The following is a 23,229-nucleotide window of genomic DNA, read 5'->3' on the forward strand; positions in this document are numbered from 1 at the left end:
TAATAGCGCGGGTATCGGTCCTCCCCGCTAGGGGGCGCTCTGCTCCGGCGGAGGCGGCGCTCTGGTGGCGGTGGAGGCCGCGCGTGCGAGGGGCGGTGGAATGTCGGGCTGTGAGGAGGAGGCGGGGGACGGGTACAGCTCGGCCGAGGACGAGGACTATGTGCCCTCGGGTGAGCGGGGCGGAACGGGAACGGGGCCGGGAACGGGGCCGGGAACGGGGCTGGTTGGAGCGCGGGGCTGAGCGGCTGTGCCTGCAGGTGCGGAGTACAGCGAGGAGGATGAGAGCGAGCTCCTGAGGGAGGACGAGGAGGAGGCGGCCGGCCCCAGGCCCGCCCGCAGCAGGAGCAGCCCCCGCAGCGCCGCACGCAGGTAGGACGCACGGCTGAGCGAGCGGCCCTTTCATTGCCCTCTTAATTGGGGTTTAACAGGCCGACAGCCCGAGCTGGGCTGTGCTGGGCTGTGCTGTGCCTGGAGCCTTCAGTAGCGGGGAGTCAGGGGAGGAAGCGCCGGGCTGATCCACCGCGTTCACCTGTCAGCCCTGTGCCTTACACAGCTCTGCGTGTTTTCTTGCTACTTGCAGGAAGAAGAAGAGGAGAGGCCTCGTGCTTGAGGGCAATGAGGGAGAGGAAGGAGAAGCTCAGGAACATGAAGAAGAGGAGGATGACTTAAAGCAGTCAGAAAGAGACCGGGAAGAAGAAGAAAAGAAGAAAGAGGATGCGCTTTGGGCCAGTTTCCTCAGTGACGTGGGACAGAAGCCCAGAGCAGCAGCCACTCAGGCAACACCTGCTGACAAGGTACCAGGGCCTTCACTAAGGTGACGTGGGGTGGCTGAAGCTGGAATGTGTGGGTGGCAGATGCAGCATAGCTATGGAGAGGCCACGTTCACTCATACCCCATCCATTCTGTAAGCCTGGAGTCCTTCTGCGGGCCAGGCAGCCGACTGCCTTCCCAATGGGGAGGTCTGCAGTCCAACAGGGCTGATTGCTAGAGCTGTTTGTCAGCGTCCTGTGTTGTCCCATCTACAACTGGCAGTGTCTCTTCTTGGTCTTGGATTCACCTAGTGAAATGTGTACTAGAAGCGAGGCTTGGGCTGAGTTATATTTATGGATACAGCTTTTCCATAAGGCTTCTTGGGCCTGTGTTGCTGCCCCAGTAATATGGAGTCTGTGTGTATAAGTGTGGAAACAGCAGAGAGGTGCCACTGCTGTTTCTTTCTTACTGTAATTAATTTTTGTTTCCCAACAAATCAACCAACATAATCTTGAAGTAACAGAACTCTTGACTCTTGAACTGGTGACATACAACTGCAGTTCTCCTTGCTTCTGTCTACAACTGGAAAGCTGGAGGATGAATACAGCTGTGCAGTCTTTGCTTGCAGCTTTCAGAAGGGGCAGCCTTGTGCTTCTCCCCATCTGACTGGAAGAATGGCTGAGTGGTTGTAAGTAGATCAGAAAGAAGGAGAGAAGGAAAGTTGTTTCTGGGCATCACAGGTTGCTAGAATGTGGTTGTCTTTAAAAGTTCTTCTGTAAACTGGAGCAACTTATAGGGTTGAGTTCCTCAGCTCTTCTTGGGAACTTTTAAAGTTTGGGGTGTTTTTTGAAGATCTCTGTAGTGTGGGGTTGATTTGGAGCAAGTTTTTGCTTTGGTTGTGGAAGGGGGTCTGAGATTTGTGTATGCTGTTAAAAACCATAGTAACTACAGTGTAGTTGTTCCTGGTAAATAGATGCTGCTAACAAATAGCTTAAGAAAACGATTTCCCTCTCAAGTTAAGACCCATTGTTGACAAAGAACTTAGTGTCTTGCCAGTTCTGTCTGAAGATCAGCCATATTTTTCTACTGGTGGATTGTGTTTTTATATATTCCTGGGCAAAAATAGATGTATTTCTGTTTAATCCTCCCTGACAGTTTTATTGCTTTGGCTGTGCTTGATTTGAGAAAACTGAGACTTCAGGTTTTTGCTTGATCTCTGAACCACAGCACGATATCCTTGCTAGGTCCTACATTTAATTACGGCTTCTCTTCTTGTTTTGGTTCTGAACTGTGACTTAAAATGAGAAGTTGAGAATGAGATGGGGGGGTTCTGTGCTTTGACCAGCCGGATTAAATTACAGACTAAATTACAGACTAAAATACCTGAAGTTTGTGATGGGTCCTTGGCCATTCAAAATTGGAATTTGGCTTGAGTATAGAAATGCACTGTTTTGCTTTTTCCTTCATATGTTCCACAGGCTGGAGAAGAGAAGAGTGTGAAAAAGCTTCAGGAGAAACCAAAGGAGTCTGAGAAGCCAAAAGATTCAGGAAAAGTCACAATCACCAAAGTGTTCGACTTTGCTGGTGAGGAAGTCAGGTGAGTTGACAGTTCAGAGGCTTCTGCTGCAGGCCCTGTGCAGAGCACATGCTGTCCTGCTGCTGACAGGCTGATGCATGTAAAGCAGGGTGTATGTTCTTGTTTGTTCCTTTACGCTTTTAATCATGAGCACAGACAGACCTCAAGGAAAATGAGGTCCAGATTTTTTGCTGAGGGCTTCAGAGTATCCTTACATGCGGAGCCCAGCCTTTGATCATCAGAATATTCCTGTAAATTTACTTAGGCTTCCCCAGCTTGATAATGTGTGAAATGATGGCCCTGCCAGGGCTGAGGTAAGGAGAGAGCTGAATATCACCACTCAGCAATTACAGTCATGCATTTTATTCTTTCAGTGTGGTCCAAGTTGTGTGCTGGTATCTGATATCTGCTGGCACTTTCCCAACTGACATTTACAATCCTGTACGGAGATGTGCATATTGTAAGAGGTATTTCACTGGACTAATGTTCAATCACCTCCTACTCTAACAGCTGCAGTGGAAGTGATGGGCTAAGTTGAATCTCCCTGCAGGCTGTTTGGCTTGCAAAAGTCCCCTTGGGATGAGCTGCAGAAAGGAACAGGTATGTTCTAAAGTTGTAAGACCATGTCACGGTTTAAATGAAAATCTACCTGCATTCATGACAGGGGGGGGGGTGTGGGCCCTGCAGGGGCCCTAGGCCGAAAGGAAAAGTTAATTAGGAAAAGAAAACAGTGGCAACAATCTAAGGAGGCACACTTATTTACTAAATACTATATCGAAGTACAGGATAACACAATTCAATATAATATAATTGAAATTAAGCTAACGAATCAAGCAAAATAGGAGAGAGAATGAGTCCCGAAACCGAGAGGCCTACTGTGAATCTAGGCGAACGGCTGAAGGCTCCCACACACTCCCCTGAACACCAGAACTCGAAAGACGTCAGTCTAGCCTGCGACAGAGATAATATAGTGTCCAGGTCCCGTGACCCATCTCTGACCGTGTTGCTCTCTGGGAGATGTAGTCTTCTTCTTATGTAAGCTGCAGATTCAGTAAAATTATTCATGCTTTATATGATGTTATGATGTGGAATACTGATAGCAAAATTACAACATTATTAAACCATGACAGACCAGAACTGGGGAGGGCCTGGGTGAGCCCATTTGGAATCTGGTAAGCTTTGTCTGTTTCCTCTGACACCAGAGGGCAGCAGTTCCCAGCAATAACACCTGAACTGCCCGTATCTGCAGGAGGAAGCCAGGAGCTGGGGCTTGCATTGCTCTTGCTTTTCATGTCAGTGCTGATGCCTGAAAAGTGTGGATAGAGCAATGAGTCGTAGTAGAGGCTTTCCCTACACAATCTGGACTGTATGAATACCACACAGATCATGATAAGATGGCAAAGAACTGTACCACCGCTTCTCTTCAGAGAGAATCTGCCATCCCCTTTTTGCAAGTGAGAGACGAAGCTTTTCTTTATCATGGACATATAACAACTTGTGGTAGAATTACAAACAAAAATTGTATGTTCTGGTGCACAGTCCTCAGCATCCAGCTTGTTGTTTATCCCCACTTCTTCTGAGGTGCGCAGTAAAAGAGTAAAAAAGTCAAATTCGTTGTCCCACCAGGTGAGAACAGGGGAAGCCTCTAGAGCTGCAGGCTCACACAAAAGCCTCATTGGGTTGTGCTGCATCATCAAATGGCACATGGCAGAACTGTGCTCCTAGTGCTCTGGTGTTGCATGAAATCAAGAGTGCAGTCTTGTTTGAAGCCTGGGCACGTCCATCTGTGTGGTGTCCTAATGTGAGTATAGAAGGGAAGGCAGTGATTTACAGGAAAAACTGCCATGTAGGCTGACTTCAGAGCACTTGCAGAAAGGAATTTTGCCTGCACCAGAGCTTTGAAGTTGAACTACTTAAAGCTTGTACAATGTCTGCCTTGCAGCTTCTGGTTTACCTGTGTCTGTCAAAAGAAGTCTCGGATAATTGTTGTTTCTATAGGGAGTGCCAGAATCACTCAGATATTGGTCTGAGTCTGAATTTTGTGTGGTGGTTGTAGATTACAGATTAACAGCACCACTGCTGCTTTTGCTTTGTTTTAGTTGTGGGCTCAGGGAAGCTTTCTGTCCTTCCAGAAGCAGTGTATTCATGTGTACAGAACTTGGTCAGGACTCCTAAGATGCTAAGTTTGTGTTTTTGGCCTCACTGTTTTCCCTCTCATTTTTTAATAGCTGTAGTAAAGACTTTCCAAGTTAGAGAGAAGTGCTTTGCTGCACAGTTGGCTTTTCTGGTGTCTTCTACTCAGTACTGATTATTTCTCCTGAGGATCTGCAAAGGATGCAGATAGGATGCAAGTTCCTATTAAATGTTGATCAGTTAGGTGAAAGCTGGAACTTGGGCTACACTGAGACTGTAAACCTGCAAGTCACTGCTAAAGCACTTATTTACAGCAGCCTTTGTATCAATAGCCTAAAGAGCCAGCACCAGAAAGCTGCAGTGAGATCTGGAGGACTGACTGGTCTCTGTTGCTGCTAGAGTTCTAGCACACTGCTTTCTTTAGCTTCTTGATTGCAGAAAAATCCTTCCGTGTTTTTCATCCTTTTGATTTTTTTTTATGGCTGACAAGCAGCATTCAAAGCTGAAGCTTCTGTGGCGTTTGCTACACCTCGCACCTCAGAGTGTCTGATGTGGGTTGCTGTGTGTAGGATATACAGAGCCAGCCCTGTCCCAGCTGCTGCTGCTTTTTAGTTGCAGTAGGTGAGGGCCAGAGGGCTTTTTCTTTTGAATAGCAGGAGGTTGTCTTTGACCCTAATGGCTTCAAATGCTCTGAATGCCAAATGCTGACTTCCTTGCCTGGGGAAGCAGCTGGCTAGTTGGTGCTTACAAAAGACAGCACACGGTAGTTGTGTTTGTTTTTGGACTGAAAGAGCTGCCATGAGAGCTGTCTCTGTTGCTTTCCTTTCTAAATGACTTGAGGCTGCTTTAGAGTGTTGCTTTTCTGAAAGCTTGAGAAGAATTTAGATCAGAATTTAGGCACTGAGAGATTCAGGGCACAAATTTCAACAGTCTGCTCATTGAAGCCTTTAACAGAAGATCATTTAGCCCTGATCTTACTTTGCAGAACAGTTTAGTTTCCCCTCTAAGAAGATGTAAAAGATCTCTCTTGCATGATTGGAGTAGTAGAAGTATCTTGAAAGAAATCTCCAGCTACAGGGTTGCACTAGTATAGCTCAAGTCCTTCTCTTTTTTAAACTGTCAGCTCCTCTATATGTTATTGTTGCACTTGATGGTGCCTGTTTTAATAAGCAACTGCTAAAAACATGGACTAATGCTGAACTTTAGTTTCAGAGTATTGCAAATTACGGATGACCAAACAAATAAATGAATTCCTTGGCTTCTAATTTTACAAAATGTGTGGTTCAGTAATGCCTTGTGAAGCCAAAGCTGTTTTATCCTGGTTTCCAGGATTCATCTTTGTAACCCATTTATCTTTTAATAGAATCACAGAATGACCTGGGTTGAAAAGGCCCACAGTGCTCATCCAGTTCCAACCCCCTGCTGTGTGCAGGGTCACCAACCAGCAGCCCAGGCTGCCCAGAACCACATCCAGCCTGGCCTTGAATGCCTGCAGGGATGGGGCATCCACAGCCTCCAGTGCGTCACCACCCTCTGGTTGAAAAACTTCCTCCTAATATCCTACCTAAGCCTCCCCTGTCTCAGTTTAAAACCATTTCACCTTGTGTTACATAGATAAGGAGCAGAGGGTGACTGTCACCCGTATGGCTGTAATGGGGCAGTGGGAGCAATTTGCAAAGGTATTTCACCATCCAAATAGAAATTCCAAATAATTTCTTGCTGCCAGGGGAGTTTTAAGTCCCTTTGAACCTCTGGTTTACGAACTTTCCTTGTGCTGAAGGACTTGTGATTGCGTTAATAAGGAATTGTATCTCTGGTGCCAAGTTTTATCTGTTGAAAAAATGTAATTGCTGTATGATGAGGCTGACGATCTTAAATACTTTGGCCCATAGCTTACTTTAAAAATTGCTGCTGTGCTCAGGATATCAAAAGAGTTCTGCACTCCTTTGTGAGTTAGCTTTGTGTCTGTCCAGGATGGCAACAAAAAGCAGCTCATGTGAATGAAGCTGGCCCAGCCCCTTGGTATCAACCAGCCAGTAACTTAAAAAGAAAGAATGAAGTCAGGCTGCTGAACGTCAGCAGCAGGAGGTTTTAGTTTGAAACATCTTCTGCTTGCCTTTGTTTGACTTGCACGGGTGCAGAGCTCAACTGAGAGGAGTAAGGGTGTGTGGCTGAGGTGCTGACTGAGGAGAGGGAGGCCTGTGTTCAAAACCCAGCTTTGCCCAGCAATCATTGCCCAAAAGAACCCCTCACAGAGGAAGCTTCCAGACCTCTGCTCTCTGGTTCTTTCCTCCCCACACCTCACTGCTGGTGGGTAACCTGCTCCTTATAACCAGCCAGCATCTCAGAGACAGTTGCTGCTGACTGCTGAAGGACTTGCAAACCAGAATTTGTATTAACCCTTGAGCCTTTTCTCGAGCATCTTGGCTGTGCTTGCATGCTCAGAACCATTTCTTTTAGCACTCTCAGGTGTCTGGCAGGTGTTCCTGTGCTGTGAGTAATTCCTGGCTTCTTGCCACCTCTGGGGCAGAGTTGCAAGCTACGCATGAGGCTGCTGGCAGTGTGCTGGGTCTGAATCTGTGTAGAAACCATTCAGGAAGAGGTTTCAAGATCTTATTATCTCCTTGTGAGAGCGTGAACTCTGCTGCTGTCTAGACACTGAGATAAGAGGGTGCAGGCATCCAAGCAGTTCTTTCCTGCTTGCTCCCTGTCCTGCTGCTGGATGCTGAAGGTGCTGTTCTTACTGCTGTGTCCGAACTGCAGCCCATGGGGACCTGAACCAGAAGCATTATAGCCAGAGAACTGGGGGGTTGTTCAGTGGACCTTGCATAATGGGTAAATGTCTGTCTTCAGGTACTTCCATATTTGAAAGCTGAGCAGATGGTTGAGATTTGCTGGGTTTGAATGAAGCTCATCTTTTCAGGTTCATCTTGGTAATCTTTATCTGCTTCTTAAGTGCCCCTTTCCTGATTTATTCAGGCTGCTTCTGAATTATTCCTCAGTGTTCGCCTGATTAAAGCTTACCATTTCGTGGGGTACAGTGCTCATTGGGACACCTTTAAGGCTGAACTCACAGCCAGGAGAACCACCTCATTTACAGTGGGTTTTTCCTACCCTAAGGGGTGGTTGATGACCCAATTCCATGCATATTACTTGCTTTTATAGATTGCTTTTAAGTGGGTTTTAAGAAGGTATTCAGTGCAGTGATATATACAAAGGAACGGAAGGCTCCAATGTGTGTTTGAAGTACTTGAAAGCTTTAAGATGTAGAAGGAGAAAATCCTTTGCTTTCCTACAGAGCTTTCTATCCACACACCTCACAAAGTGCTTTCATGGGGTGCTGTCGCCCATTTAGGAATATGAAAGCTGGGGCATGCCGGAGTTGGTGATGCCCAGATCACTGGTGCTCCTGTGCTGAGATACAGGGGACCTGAGTTCCCTCAAGCACTACTTGTACCAAAACATCTGGGAAGGGCCAGGAAGGGCTTGGCATCCAGCTGTGGGGCTGTTGCACATTGAAGCAAATGACAGACGTAAAGATGTACATGTAGCATCTGGTAAGTAACCAAGTGGTTATAAACTTCAGTCATTGTTGTGATTTCTGGGACTTATACTGTCCTAAGTTGATATCTTACCTGCCATAGTGTAGAGGTTGATTTTAATATCTGATACTTCTTGCATGTATCTTCTAAGGTATTCCTGCGAACAAACTCGTTCCTCAGTTTGTGCTGCTTTGTGGGCTTTCAGCTTACTTTGAGGATTCAGGAAAAAACAGCACGTTATTCCAATGGACGTTAAGGACCTGATGTTGGCCCCTAAGTTGGTTCAGTAGATTTTGGTGGTGGAATTCATAACTTTTTGACCAGTAGAAGTGAGGTGCTGTGGTGGAGGGCAGGTTGGAGCCTTTTGGAGGCTTGCCTGTGCTGATCGAGCCTTTTATCATCTGATAACACATCTCCCCTTTGCACAGGAATGCTGTTGATGGTGGGAAGTGTGCAAGCAGTGTCCACGGTTTCTTTTTTGGCTGCCCTGTGGAATCCTAGGGGTCATCATATCCAGGGACAGGTCTGGTGGAGCTGGGTGGGGAGGCTTGAGCCCAGACCATGGCACTGAGGGCCATGGCTTAGTGGGTATGGTAGTGGTGGGTTGGTGGTTGGACTTTGGATGGTGTTGGTGGTCTTTTCCAACCTTAATGGCTCTCTGAGATATGGAACTTGCTCTGGGCCCTGAATGTGGTATGCTGCTCAGGAGAAGTGTTGACCTGTGCACAACAGGGTTGAAACTTGAATTCAGTTCTCTGCAGTCACAGGGTGCTGGTTTTTTTCAGAGATTTCTTTATGCTGTTTTTCTTTTTTTTTCAGTCTTAGCCTGTGTGCTTGTTGAATAGAGGAACACTGCCTGTCAGGGCAGAAACAGAGGACTGCTCTCCTGTTTCTGGTCAGATCTGTTGTCCCCTTCCAGAGCTTCACACCCACAATCCCTGGTCCTTTTCAGGAGAGAGAAGGTGGGAACAGCTGCAGGAAAAGTAATCAGATTTGTGAGAACAGCCTGAGCTTTCCAAAAGCTCGGCTTCTAATTTCCTTCTCAGTAGCTGTGAGGTCCCCTCTGTCCTCAGGTGACAACCGAGGCCAAATGGGAAATAAAGGGAATGGAAGCCAAGCAGCCTCGGAGGTGATCTCCTGTTTTGTTGCTCTGCTTGGAAAATGAGTAAGGTAGCAATCTGAGCAATAGCCAGAGTGGGGAGACTGCTGAGAGGGATGAAATTAATTCATTTCAAAGGGACAAAGAGCCTGGGGAATTTGCTCCTGCAAGACTCAGGATTTAGAGCTGGCATGGAGAGCAGTTTTAAGATTGTGTAATTGTCCATCTGTGTTCTTGCTCTGTGGCCTCAGCATGGCTCAGCCAGATGTGTTAGGCTAATTAACTCCGAGAGAACATGTAATGCCATTAACTCTCGCTTTACCTTGTGCTGCTTTTCAGGAAGATCAGGTGATGCGCATGGAGTTGGCAGCACGCTCACACTTCTTGCTGGCTGTGAATCTTGGTCGTTTGTTTTGTGCTCAGTGGAAGAAGGTTGCTTTTAAAATCAGAAGGATTGGTAGTTGGGGTGTACACCTTCCATTTACTGATGTAGGTAGTGGGCTGCTTGACAGCTGAAGGCTGATGTGTGTGTGATGTGTTCCATATGTGCTTATGTATTGCTTATATGTGTGAGTGAGCAGGCACCTGGGCATTACCAGAATCTGAGCTCTTTTTCTTTTTAAATACAGAGCAAAGTGAACTGAGTTAATTGGGGCAGAGGAAGAAACCCCTCCATGTCTTTTAGTGTCTTTTTCAGGATGGCTTTGATGGCAGTAGCAAGGAAACATTAGGAAAATTAAGGATGGTAAATAATGTCAGTAGCCCTTTAAAAAGCCATTCCAAAGTCTCGTCATCTATTTGAGGATTAATAGATCTTCTGGTTTGTAGTGATGATAATACGTGTTTATAGAAGTTTGTCTTTGGCCACTTCCAGTCCCTTACCACTTCCTCCATGAGGCTCATACAATGTGAAAACCTGCCTTTACACTTTCCCAGGATAGGAGGAGGCTGGGGATGTTGCTGTGGGACCTGAAGGCAAAGTCAAATGGCCCAGAATTACATGGCATTTCAGTGTGAGTGCTGCTCAGAGGCAGCAGCCTAAAATGGGACTGGCAGCTTTTCTCTGCAAAGCACCAAAGTGCTGATCTTGGCATAAAGGAGTGAAGGAAGCAGCCTCCTTTCTCCTGTCCTTACGGGGTTGTTTTTCCTACAGGTCAGAGCTTGCTTTGGCTATCCACGGTTTATATTGGCTTTTTCCAATTTCAAAAACAGCTATTGATTTTTTTTGGAAGCCATTAAATGAAAATAGGCTACTTTACAAAAAAAGGCTTTAGCATGAGAATGTTTCTGGAGCACGTTTTGATAACCTTCCCTCTGTGTGCATCAATCCCCAGGGATCACAACTGGGGAAATGCTTATGTTGTGTAATGCTGATTGACACAAGGGTGGGCTGGAGGTGGGGTCATTAAGTGTGAGCAGGAGTAAGGTGCAGTGCTGGCTCACTCACACATAGGCATTTGCCACAGAAATCATAGTGACAAAGCCATCCCAAGCTTGAAGAGTGGCTTCTGAAGTAAATCACAGTCTGCTTAATATGCTTTGAGAAGGGGGAAGGCCTAACGAGCAGCTCCAATCCAGGATTTTCATTAATGGATGTGCTGATGGGGCTTCTGCGTAGCTGGGGAAGTGGGAGGACAGAGTTCTGTGTGGAAAGTATCAGAGAGCGATGTCTGTTGTGTTATTTGGTGCTGGGGAACACGCTGACTTCTGGCTTTCTTCTTTGTTACTTTGCTTTTGAAAATCCCAGTGTCTGAGCAGACATCCAGCTGAAATTTGACTTGTGCTTCTAGAAAGGTTTGATTCTTTTAAGCTGGTTTTATCTGTGTATGTTTGTTTGTTATTTTTCTCTGGAAATCAGTGTGATGGAAAAGAAGGCTCAGCTGAGGTCTCCGAAGGTAGAAAGTATCTCAAAGTATCTCTTAAAAAGATGGCTTGACCTCCAGGTAAACTTGGGTTTATTTGGGCACACTATCTGTGGGTTCCTTCAAGGATTTTCTTCCTGTGGTGTGTGGAGTTAGTGTGGAAATACTTAGTGGGTGAGAAGCTTAAGAAACAAATCCCTCCCCTCTCCTGTGTGTAATGGAGGAGACGTTATTTCTGGCTTTGAAGCAGTTTCCTGGCTTTTAAAGATCTCAGTTACCTGTTCAGGTTGCACAGCTGTCCTTCTGCTGTTGGGCAGACAGGGGCTCTGTGGTCCCTCTGTTGGTGCCTTTGCACAGGGCCTTAGATCCAGTCCCAGCTCCTTGCTGCTTGCTGTGTTTCCCTTGCTTCCACACTGCTGTCTCGTTCCTGACAGCTCCAGGCTCAGTAGGGGCTTTGATGTCTGCTGAGATGCTGGCAGAGCTGGCTCTGCAGCACACAGGCTTGGGGGTTTCCCCTAATGGAAAGCATAGCTCGCCAGATGGTTGTTTTTCTTTTGCAACACAGAGATTCTGAACCAGAAAGGTTTTTCTGTTAGCCTGAAGGGAAGGCAAAGCTGTTCTCTGCCTCACCATCTCATTAACACATTACAAACGGAGTCAAGCTTAGCCTTTGCCCCATGGGGATGCTCTGGCTTTGTGGTGTATGTTGGCTTCTCCTGTGATCCTGTAGCGTTTGTGTCCAGTGTTTGCAGCTGTAAGTGAATTTTGAACCCTGACTTATGGAACGTACTGTATTCCTCCCTTGGGCAAGAAAGAAGACCTGCAACAGGGAAGTTGTGCTGCTTTGCAGGAGTTCAGGGGTTACAGAAATCTGCTTCACTTTCAGCATACCTGCGCCTCATAGTGCCAAGCTCAGAGGACTGTCACACTGCACGCAGAGCAGCAGCATCCATCCGTTCCCCTGGATTGCTCAGCTTAAGAGATGTGCTCTGTAATTTGCAGGTAACCCTTTTGGGAGCTGCAAATAAAATTCTGGGAGACACAGACCTCAAAGAGCCCTGTTCACTGTGCTGTACCTTTTGCAGGTCTCAGTGGGAGCTCAGTAGCTGGAGTACTGCTTCCCTTTGGATTTGGAGAGGTAGCAAGTGGAGGCTTAAACAAAGCCCAAAAGCTTGGACAGCATCTGCAGCAGCAGTGCTGCCCTTGTGTTTCCTTCACATCTGACATCATCATAGAATCATCATAGAATCACAAGGTTGGAAAGGACCTACAAGATCATCTAGTCCAACCGTCCTCCCTTTACCATACCTACAGAATACCACTAAACCATATTTCATCTGTCATCAGGTCCTTGTTACACAGGAGCTGATGGAAAATCGTCATTTTCTTCACGGATTTCAAGAAGCACTTCAGCATTATTTCTGCTAAAGCACCATTCACCTCTGCTTAGTTTCAGTTGAATTGGTTTGAGGTGCAGCCTGGGCTCATTGCTGCAGTAGCAATGCAACCTCCTGCCAGGAACAGCACTAAGCAGGCAGCTTGGCCATTGCCTGACTGGGGAGAGCTCCCATCTGATTTGTGTCTTGTTAAAAGCCAGCCAGCAGCTTCCCTGCAGATAGGCAGCCTGCAAAATTATCAGTTGTTCCAGCCTGGTCTTGTCTTTATTGCCTCAGGGAACAGGCTCCATCTCCCAGGGAATAGAATCAAACAGAGAATCGCTCAAGCTGGAAAAGACCCTAAAGATCATCAAGTCCAACCACAGCCCAATCATCCTACCCTAACTAACAACCCTGCACTAAATCATGTCCATGAGCACCGTATCCAAACAATTTTTAAACACATCCTGGGCCAGCCCATTCCAGTGCTTAACAACCCTTTCTGTAAAGAAGTTTATCCTGATATCCAACCTAAACTTACCCTGGTGCAACTTGAGGCCATTTCCCCTCATTTTGTCACCAGTGAGAAGAGACCAACCCTGCTCTCACTGTAAGCACCTTTCACATATTGGAAGAGAGCAATGATGTCTCCCCTCAGCCTCCTGTTCCCCAGACTAAACAGCCCCAGTTCCTTCAGTCTCTCCTCATAGGCCATATTCTCCAAGCCCTTCCCCAGCCTTGTTGCCCTTCTCTGGACCTGCTCCAGCACCTCCTTGTCCCTTCTGTACTGAGGTGCCCCAAACTGAATGCAGCACTCGAGGTGAGGCCTCACCAATGCTGAGTACAGGGGCAGGATGACTTCCCTAGTCCTGCTCACCACACCATTCCTGATACAAGCCAGGATGCCATTGGCCTTCTTGGCCACCTGGGCACACTGCTGGCTCGTATTCAGCCCACTGTCCATCAGCACACCACGGTCCCTTTCCAACAGGCAGCTTTCCAGCCGCTCCTTACCAAGCCTGTAGGGTTGCTGTGATCAAAATGCAGGACCCCACACTTGGTCCTATTGAAAAGCATACAGTTTGCCTTGGCCCATCAATCCAGTCTATCCAGGTCCCTCTGTAGTGACCTTCTACCCTCAGGCAGATCAACACTCCCTCCCAACTTGGTGTCGCCTGCAAACTTACTGAGGGTGCACTTTTGTTTGTTTTACAATACCTTGTAGATAAAGTATTGCTTGTTCTTCAAGTGATCATTCCAGAAGGCAACTTAATGAGGTTAGACATGGATGGGGAATATTGAAAAAAGGATAATTAGCCTCATTTTTCCCCCCTTTCTCTCTCTGTGATTCCTCAGAGCTAGCACTGTTAAGATAATGTGAAACGTTCTGTAATTGTGTCAGGTCTAAACTAGAATAGGATTCCCAAGTGAGGACTGAGTGTCCTGAGTGCAAGTGATGAAGAGCTGGCATTTTCCAGACCTGCTCTTTAAGGAGGTCAGGGAGATGGCACATTTATGCTGCTGCTACTGGGGGATCTTAGCAGTCCTCTCAGCTCCCAGCCCCCACACACCCAAATAGCAGCAGGTGCTTTCTCACCTGATGCTCTCCAGGTGTTTTGGTTAGAAGAATGCAATTAAGACACTTGGGGTTAAGCTGGGGGGATTTTGGCCCTTGTGTTGCACAAGGCTGTGGTCACCCAGCAGACTATCACCAACAGGTCCTAAAGATGACACCTGTTAACATTAGAGGTGCTCTGCCATCTGGTTTCTAGCTTGATTTGCTTAAAACGATTTGAAAGAAGACCTTTCTGTTCTAGTTGCACAGTACCTTGTCCAGTAGAAGTCTCTGTGCTACTGGACACCAGCAGAGTCCAAAAAAATTAATAACTCTCTATGTTTTGGGAGTTTTATTATGCAGTTTCACAGCATAGCAGAGTAATGAAATCTTTACAGAGATGTGATGAGAGTGAGTGGTTTTGTGTATGAATTCCAGGGTCTGCCAGTGGCCATGATGCTTGTTCTGCTGCTGACAGTACACTTGTTGTCATGTTTATCCCTGGTTTGCAGTGTGTGAATAGTATCCCAGTAAACATTCAGGCAAATAATTATTTATCAAGTATTTACAAGTGAAAGGTCTTGTAATTTTCTTTAGTAATGACTGTGATTTCTTCCAGCTGCATTAATGGCTCCTGCTTCTACCCATGAAGAGCAAGAAATGTTTTGATTTCTACATGGGGAGTTATTGTCTCCCGTAATAATGTAGATCAGAGGAATACTTTCCCCTCCCTGGCCTGAGATCTGAGGAAGGATGAAATGTGCAAAACCTGAGTTAATACACTGTAAAGCCCTTTAATATTCCTGCCTTTGTCACTCCTATGGAGTGGTACAGGAGTGCTGCTGGCACTAGCCCAGCGACAGCCTGCCTTGGAGCTGCTGTTTTGTTTTATGAGGCAATCAGGGGGTCTTGTGATGGCATCGCCTACAAAGGTCAGTTTTAATTACATTCCTGACACATTCCTCTGTCCCCAGCTGGGCAGTCCTGCTGGAACAGGTTGCCCACAGCTTTGCGGCTCCATTGCTGTGATGAGCAGTTTCAGATACACACTCTGCAGCTGCCGACAGGCCAGAGTTGGGGGGAAAATAAGAACAAAATGTTTTATTCTGTGCCCAGCCATTGCTGCTGGTGCCCTGAGGTGCTGGAGCAGGCAGCCATCAAACACAGGCTGTGTTCTGTGTTCTACCCTTCTGCCCCAGGTAGCAGAGTGATTTCTTTGCTACCGTTGTCACTGTGCCAGAGCTCTCCTGTGCATGATGCTGAGGGGGTTCAGCAGGTACAGGTGTACAAGCTTCTCCTCTCCAGCCTTGTTGTGTTTTTATTCATTGGCTACTTTTTAGCTTTGGAAGCTATGACACTTCTGCTGGTCCAGCAGACACTGTGCCAGGCTGCAGGCTGGCAAACTCCTGGAGATGTTTCTCGTACTCTTCTTAGCTTTGTGCTCTGCCTCAGCCATTAGGAGGGAGGTTGGTCAGCTTTGGGTTGGAGAAGCAGGAGGGATTGTGATGTTAAGACCAGGGGCCCTATGCTCAGAATCCTCCAGTGCTACAGGGTTTACGGAGCTGCTTTCCATCATGCACCTCAATTTAATTGCTGTTTAATTGCAGATTTCTCTTGGGTTTGTGGAAGTTGAGCATGCAGCCCTCTAAGGAGCTGGGCTGTCACCTTCTAGTGCAAAGTGGGATATTGTGTATTTTGTTAATGTCATCTGCTTTTCTCGGCCAGCTATATTCAAGGCCCACAAGCTCAAAGGTTGGATATTAGGAACAATTTCTTCTCCCAAAGAGCAGTGATGCAGTGGCACAGCTGCCCGGGGAGTAGGGGAGTCACCGTCCCTGGGGGACACCCAGAGCTCTGGGATGTGGCACTGAGGGATGTGGGCAGTGGGCACGGTGGGGTTGGGCTGGGGTTGGTCTAGGTGATCTTTTCCAACCTTAATGATTCTGTGACCCATGATAATTGAAGGACCCATGACCCCGATGTTCTTCATGGTGTGTTGAGGAGCAGACAGGCTGGCCCATGGTGATTCTCACATACAAACAGGCGGATTGTAGTCATCGTGGCCTTGGAGGGGGGCTCTGGGAATTCCAGCTAATTGCTGCCTGGAGACACAATTGATTCTGCTGAAGGAAATTCACATTACGCAGAGTAAGCTTTGGAGTATGATCACTGTGTGGTGCAACTACTATTAGAGGGCTATGAGTGGGTTGTGTTTGGGATGTCTGAAGTTGCGATGATGCTGTAGCAAGGCTTTCCTTTCCTCCTGGACTGTTTTTTCCACCCACTCCTTTCCAGCCTGATCCAGCAAAGGCTTCCGAGTACTCACAACTTGGGATTTGCCTCCATTCATGTGGCTACCACCCGTTTTAAAGGGGATGAAATGGGGTTAATGTGTTCTGCACTGGCAGCACAGGGCTGAGCAGGAGGTGTTTAGCACAAGAATTGATTATTTCTGAACTTGCATTTTCCACTGTATTTGCTAGGACAGTTTCCCTTCCATGCTGGACACTAACTCATTGTCAGCAGTGGTTCTGTATGAGGGGGATTTCAGGGCACTGGTGCCTCTGGGCTTAACAAATAACTGTGCTGTGCTTCCCTCGCTGCCAGCCTTTGGAGCAGCAGTCCAGCTGGCTCTGCACGTGCGTGGGTTTCTCCAGGTCCAGCAAGAATCCTGCAGCCAGCACTACGAGGGAGGCACTGAAGGCTGCTCACGTGTTGCTGCCCCAGCTGCAAGCTCTGATGCCTGGCTTGCTCTGCAGGAGCTGTTGGCTTGCCAGGGTAGGAGGCAAGCAGCATTCAGCCTGAGTTTTAACAGGACAGATCCTCCAACTGAGGAGACTGTCAGCAAAGGATGTGATACTGGGCTGGCTGAACTGCGAGTCAGGCTGCCTCGGTCGGGTCTGTGCTCTCTGCAGATAGAGCCCCAGGGCTTGGGAAGAGCTTACGGATTTCCTTTTGAAGGGAGCAAAATTGTTAGCTTGGCAACCTCATTAAGAGCTGCTGAAAGCATGAAAAACATGTTGCTGGAGGCAGGTCATTGCAAATGAGGGGATAAAGTGGATGGGGTTTCTAGCAATTAATTATTGAGTGGTTTTCCAGAGATTCTTTCTCATGTTTGTAATTCATTCACGACAGTTAGATGCTGTATTGATTTATAACCTTTTTGACGTTCGATATATTATGCCCTCGGGGTCCAAACAAAAATTAACTGGAAAATGAGAGTGCATCTCAGCCACCCTGCCTTATTGGAGCTTTGTGCCCCACACCAGCTCCCTGCTCAGCCTGGGCTGCGGACAAGGCCAGGCCTGTGCGGTTGTTGGCACTGCAGCTGGAGTGCCAACTTAGTGACCTGAGTAGAGCTGGGTGGCTCTGAGTGGCCTGTTTGAACGAATAAGCTTTCCTGTTCATTTGGAAACAATCCCCCTGCTCCCCCAGCTCTGATTAGCTACTCCTTTTTTCTTCTGTGAACAGAGTAATTGCAGTGAAATCAAAGATGCAAGTTCTTTGGTGCACAGCTGATAGAGGTGGTCTTTGTGCAGTGGTGAGCCCAGCAGACTAGCTCTTGTACCTGCTTTCTGTGTTTCATTGCTGGATCTTTGTTTGTTTTTTTTTGTATTCTTACCCTCTGGTTTGTCTATTTTCTCTCCAACAGAGTGACTAAAGAAGTGGACTCAACCTCAAAAGAAGCAAAATCTTTTCTGAAGCAGCAGGAGAAGTGGCAGACATCAGCTCCTGGTTCCATCCCAACTGTCTCTGGGTGAGTCTGTGGTTTCTCTGCCCTGCACAGCCAAGAGAGAGACGGTGCTCATGTTGATGTAGCAGGCTTTGCCCTGTGGTATATAAGCTGCTGGATGTGTGTTTTCTGCAAGGTTTTAGTGGGAACAAAACCAGGCTGGGAAGGCATGATGTTCTGTGGGGAGGGAAGCAGGGGGAGCGAGCTGTAGTTCCTGGTGACTCACTGCATAGGAGAACACTTGAATTTCTCAATCCTTGTAAATCATTCGTCCTGGTAAGGAAATACTGTTTTGATCATCCTGAATGACATGATGAAACTGGAGGTAACTCAGAAACATGCCTGAAACTGCCCGCAGTTCCTTTGGAAGGTGCTTTCCTCAACCATAAGAACTCATGATGGGTTGGACTATGACTTGTAAACTTCAGGGGAGCAATTTTATGAGGCATGTTTCAGCCTCTCTGATGTTCTCTAATACCATTTCAGTGAGGATTTGACGCTTCTTTTTCATGCTCTAGCATGTAATGCAGAGATTATCATAATGCTGTCAAAGCAATGATGGGGTCAGGTCCCCTGGGCATCTGACATAACTGTGCAGTTCTCAATGAGCCTGGGAGATCACTCATTTCTGGTGAACACAGGAGATGCTTCTCTCCCAACACTGATTTTTATTGTTGGTCATTTGCATTTACATTTGGAAGGCATTAGCTGGGTACAATTTGGTCACACAGAAACACGACCTTTCAAATAAATACATTCTCCTTCCCATCTGCTGTGGAGCAATTCTCTGGCATGAGTTAAGGCTGCCTTTTCCTGAGATAGAATGGGATTCAGTGGCTGCAGCTGGGTTGTCACATGTGTTTCCAGCTAAGTGCTGCATAGCTCGTGGTTGGATCAGGGTAGTGAGAGCACAGTATGCAGCACGTGTGATTTAACAGCTGCTGTTCCCTGAGATGAATGAACAAGTAAATGAGCATAGTTACTGTTGTTCATGCCACACAACAGTTTGTTCCTGCAGGGCTCACCAGTTTTACCGTCAGTGTTTTGTAGGGAGTTTTGTGCTGCAAAACCTTTGGGTTGGGTTGGCACTCTTGCTTCGTCTTGGCTGACCACAGAGAGGGTTCAGGTGGTAGCTAATGGTCCTGCAGACTGTTGGCCCTCCTGTCTCTCCCAACCCATCTTTCACCCCCAGCAAAATCCCTACTGCTCTGAGTGCAGGCTGGCTCTGTAGCTCACTAGGAGCATCATTATGAGACTTAATTAGGTCATCATTCAGCTTGCCAGCATGTGATGTTGCAGTGACAGTTACTTGCCCCAAATGTGAGGAGTCATGGCTTATCCAGGGCTTGTGCATCTTGCCTTCCCTCAAGGCAGCAACTGCACTTCCCTTTCACAGCCTGCTGCAGAGTTCCCTGCATGTTATGCAGAGCCACAGCTTTGTGTTTTGCTCGGTGTGAGGAATTGACCAGCACTCTTGTTACTATCCAAACCTCGAGTTCACTCCTCTGGAGAACAGAGCCACAGGATCTCTGGTGACATGCTAGGGCATTGCTGGGGGAAAGATGGAGCCTGGTGTGGCCTGATGGCTCTTTGCTGGTGCCCTTTGGCTACTTTGGCTAAGTTTTGAGTTCATTCCTCACTTGCACATTGAATTAGGCATCTAGTTGTGGTCAGTATTGCTAGAAGGCACTGAAGTGCATGTAATTTGGGATCCTAGATGTGCCTCTGGACACCCATTGTTCAGTGAGCCATTGTCAGCCTCCAGGAACTTTATACCTGCTATGATTAAATAACAGAAGTAAATAAGTCTGTGTGCAGAGTGTATGAGCAGCTCGGAGTGGCCTTTCCATTTGGCTTTTCTTTCTTTACCTTGCAAGCAGCCTGAATTATTTCTGGATGCAGCCAGCCTACCCTGTATTTATTTAATTTCCTTTCTCTAAACAGACAGAAGTAATCCAGGAAAGCAGCAGTCACAAAACCAAACATCCGGTCCTGCATCTCTGCACTGCAAACCCTGCAGCTTACTGGTCCAGGGGAAGGGATGTTTGGGGCTGAAAGAGCATTTCCTGAATGCGTTTAATGTCCATACCGGATGTGCTATAAAAAGCTGGAGTTATGCTCGTAAAGGACACGGGGGTGGTTGAAGGGGAGTAAGTTAAACACTTGGCTGTAATTAAAGCCAGGAGTACAAAACAGCCCACCCAGTTCTCTCAGCAGTCTGTGCTAGGAAGTTCAGCAGCCCTCAGTTCCCAGGGCTGTGGTGGTTTCTCAGCCTCTCAATGATTCTTGATTCCCATCATGTCCTCCCGTGATACCCAGCTCCTGGGACATCGTATGCACAGCTGGCAATGGTACATCAGCGGCTGGTGTTGCTTTGGTAGGCTGTCCTGGGGCTACTGCTTTGTTCCAGTGGTGTTTCTGTAGTACTGTTAGGTTGCATATTGCTAATGGTGCTGTCAGAGATGTCTGCTAGAAGTGATGAGGATTGTCCTCTGTATGTCTTACCCTTGGAGACACCCAAAGTCTGGCTGGACAGGATTCTGAGCACCTGATGGAGCTGTGGGCATCCCTGTTCGTCACAGGGGAGTCAGACTAGATGGCCATTAAGGGTTGCTTCCAATGCAGATGGTTCTGTTCTGTGATACAGAGGCTTATGTCCCTCTGTGCATGGTGGTGTTGCACAGAGTGGTGTATCTGCAGCAGTTATGAAAATGTGCAAGATGAAAGAAAAAACATAGTTGGTGGATTTTGAGATGCCCCTCAAGGCAGCTGTTTCTGCACAGCCTGAGCAGGAGCCGTGGCAAAAAAGGGAGGTTTCACACTTGCTTTGTTCTTGCATTTGCTTATTAACCAAAACCATTTGTAATTAAATGTGGACGTGCTCACTCAGCCCAGCTGTTGCTTTTCTGTTTGATCCTGCCTGAAATTACAGCAATGGCTGCGTGACCTCCTGGGCCTTTCCTTGCCTTGTAGGCTGGCAGAAATGCAGGGTGAAATCCACCTTTGAAGTGAGCAGGGTTGGTAGGCATGGTACACACTGATCCCAGGCTGAGGTCGGTCCATGAGGGTTTGGACCTTATTGTGGAACCTGACAGAAGGAAGAGCTGTAGGAGAGCTCAGCTTCAGAGACAAATGCCTGTTGTGAGCACAGAGAGCATGATAACCTCCAGCCTGCTCACCCCACGTGCTTCTCTCCACTGGTCTGCAATAGAGCAATTCACATAGACTGACCACAAAGTGATGTAAGTTGTTGCTCTGCAGTGTGCTACTGGTGGAGCAGAGGGGTTGCAGCGAGAAGACGTCTGTGTGTGGTTTCTCTCCTACCTTCAGTGTGCAGAGGAGAAATGGTGGCAGTTGAGGTGGGAGGATATGGAGGGTGAGCTCCTTACTCTATCCTTGGAGGACCTTGAGTGTGTTTGCAGCATCCTGACTTGCTAATGCCATTTGAAAGCTGAATTTCCCGGAGCCTGCTTTGTATACAAAGCTTTTCTTGCAAAAGATGCTCTTTCTTTATGACCTGGCTGCAGCTGATTGGATCCCTTTGCTATTATGACTAATATGCATTCCATGCCATTGTGAGTGGGTGATGGTGAGACAGACACCTCGGAGCCTGGGGTGATCCTGAGCCCTGCAGCAGCACTCACATGCCTCCAGGGAGCAGCTTCATTTCACAGCAGCCCCTCAGGCCTTTTCTCAGACAGCAGGAATTTACATTCCATTTCCAACTCAGTACCGACTGCATGCGATTATTCAGCTAAAACATGTGAGTTTAGCAGGTACTGGCAGAATGAAGATGAAAATTAAGCAAATAATGAAGACCTTCTGCATATCTGGAGGTGGGATTGCAGGTAGGCAATTGAATAGCTGTGTACTAGCTGGGTATTTCAAGAGCTGTCAGCTTTCTCCTGTACTTCCCTGACTGTGCTCCAGAGAGTGCTGTTCCCCTGGATGGAGAAGTCCCAGCCACTTGCACCAGGGCCAAAGGGCTGGATGTGAGTGTGCAGGGCATGTTGCTGTGTGCACAGGAAGAGGAACCAGCCCTGGACAATATTCATGGGCCCTACAGCTAGTTTTACTTATTTCCTATTCATACACTTTGGTTGTGAGAGCTGAAATGTGACAGTAGCTACACCACTGAGTAATTCCTCTTCAGGTCTTCAATTTGCTGTTGTTTTTATTTTTGTTTTAATTGTTCCTCATTAGTGTCTGTTGGCTGCTTTGTGCTTACCCACCCTTTGAGTCAATGTGGTAACAAGGCTGGGTGCCTTTTTTGGCAACACCTTAGTTTGTGAAGTGGGCTGAGGTGAATTATCCTACTGGGGTTGGCAGGGAAAGGAAGATTTGTCACTTAAAGTGGGACGGCTGGGTCAGTACAGGAGAGAAAGGTCTTCAGCCATCTCAAGAAGATGCTGATTGCTGCTCATTTGTATGTAACACATGCCAAACCCCCTTACCCTCTGGGATCTCATTTGGGAAGTGCTGTGCCTCGTGTCCCAGCCTGGAAGCAATGTGTGCACTGCATGTCCATCTTTTGAAATAGTTTCCCAGGAGCCATGCGTTCTTGTTCTCAGGCATAATGACTCAGTGCCTTCACCCCAGCCTGTTTTACAGTAGCAATGAATGAGATCTCTAGCTCCACTCGTGCTGTCCTGCAGCTCTGCTAGTATGTGTGCAGCTGCCTTTGCCTGGGGCAAGGGCATCGTGTTGGAAATGTCCAGCGGTGCCTGCATGGCTCTGTGCCGCTTCACCCTGTCTTGATGTGGCTAAGCTGAATCCTGGGCTGGACTAACTGGGATCAGCTGTTTCTTTTTCTAGTCTTGCTGGAGGTTCAGCAGAATGGAATCTCAGCTATTTGAGAACTTATATTCTCTAAAGCATCTGTCTTATAAAATACAAACAACCCCCCACCAGCCCAGGGCCTTTGATAATTCCCCAATGAAAGTTGCAGGGCAGTTTTCCCTTAGGGCACTGCAGGTTTTATGAGGCTTTTTTTCATTTGCTTTCATCTCTTAGATCACGAGCATTTCTCCTTCTCTCTCTCTGAAAATTATTGAGGAAATTAACTTCTAATGGGAACCGAAGCCAGCTGTATTTGTATTCCAGACCCCTAGCAAGGTGGCAGAGGGAAGCCCCTGCATCTTCCCGTGTTAGCTGGAAGGAGAGGTGAGAAGGGAAGCCTTGTTTTAAGGTTACAGCCTGGAACTGCAAAGAGCTCCAAAGAGCTCCAGTTCCCATCTGTGCCATGGCTTGAGGGTGTCTGTTTGAGAAGATTGTTTCCACTCCTGCCTTATTTTGTTTTTACAGTGCCTCCCTGCATATTAACTGAGCTGCACCGTGTCCCTTGAGCATCTCCCCATACCAGATGCTTGTGTTACATCGCCTTGCTTTCCCACACTCGCCTTCCTCATTTTTTCTCACGTCAAGAAAAAAGTTCAGCTGGATCATTCTTCCTAAATACGAACCAGCACAGCGAGGCCGTAGTGACACCCTCAGTGATGCTCCCTGCTTTCATTGCTATTGCCCCAGGCTCCTCACATACTGGTGGCTTCATTCTTGGAAAATCAGCACAGCAATATTTTCCAGCATGCTTGTTTGCCAGATCT

The 23,229-nt window shown here is 47.3% G+C and overlaps 1 protein-coding gene and 1 long non-coding RNA gene across 2 annotated transcripts in view; one reads left to right on the forward strand and one right to left on the reverse strand.

The window, feature by feature from the left end:
- Positions 1-34: 34 nt before the first annotated feature.
- Positions 35-23,229, forward strand: part of CFDP1 (craniofacial development protein 1) — a 49,706-nt gene continuing 26,511 nt past the window's right edge. Inside the window, exons 1-5 of the mRNA XM_015873826.2 lie at positions 35-170; positions 258-369; positions 581-794; positions 2,229-2,347; positions 17,546-17,650. Coding sequence (XP_015729312.1) covers positions 101-170; positions 258-369; positions 581-794; positions 2,229-2,347; positions 17,546-17,650 — 620 coding nt within the window. The 5' untranslated portion in view covers positions 35-100. The remainder of the gene's footprint in view (positions 171-257; positions 370-580; positions 795-2,228; positions 2,348-17,545; positions 17,651-23,229) is intronic.
- LOC116653965 lies at positions 17,595-21,233 on the reverse strand. The gene is made up of 2 exons (XR_004308653.1): positions 20,951-21,233; positions 17,595-17,672 (listed from the first exon to the last, which is right to left on the reverse strand). It is a non-coding gene; the product is annotated as an uncharacterized LOC116653965 (long non-coding RNA).

This window comes from Coturnix japonica, chromosome 11, assembly GCF_001577835.2.
Source record: "Coturnix japonica isolate 7356 chromosome 11, Coturnix japonica 2.1, whole genome shotgun sequence".
Taxonomy (NCBI): domain Eukaryota; kingdom Metazoa; phylum Chordata; class Aves; order Galliformes; family Phasianidae; genus Coturnix; species Coturnix japonica.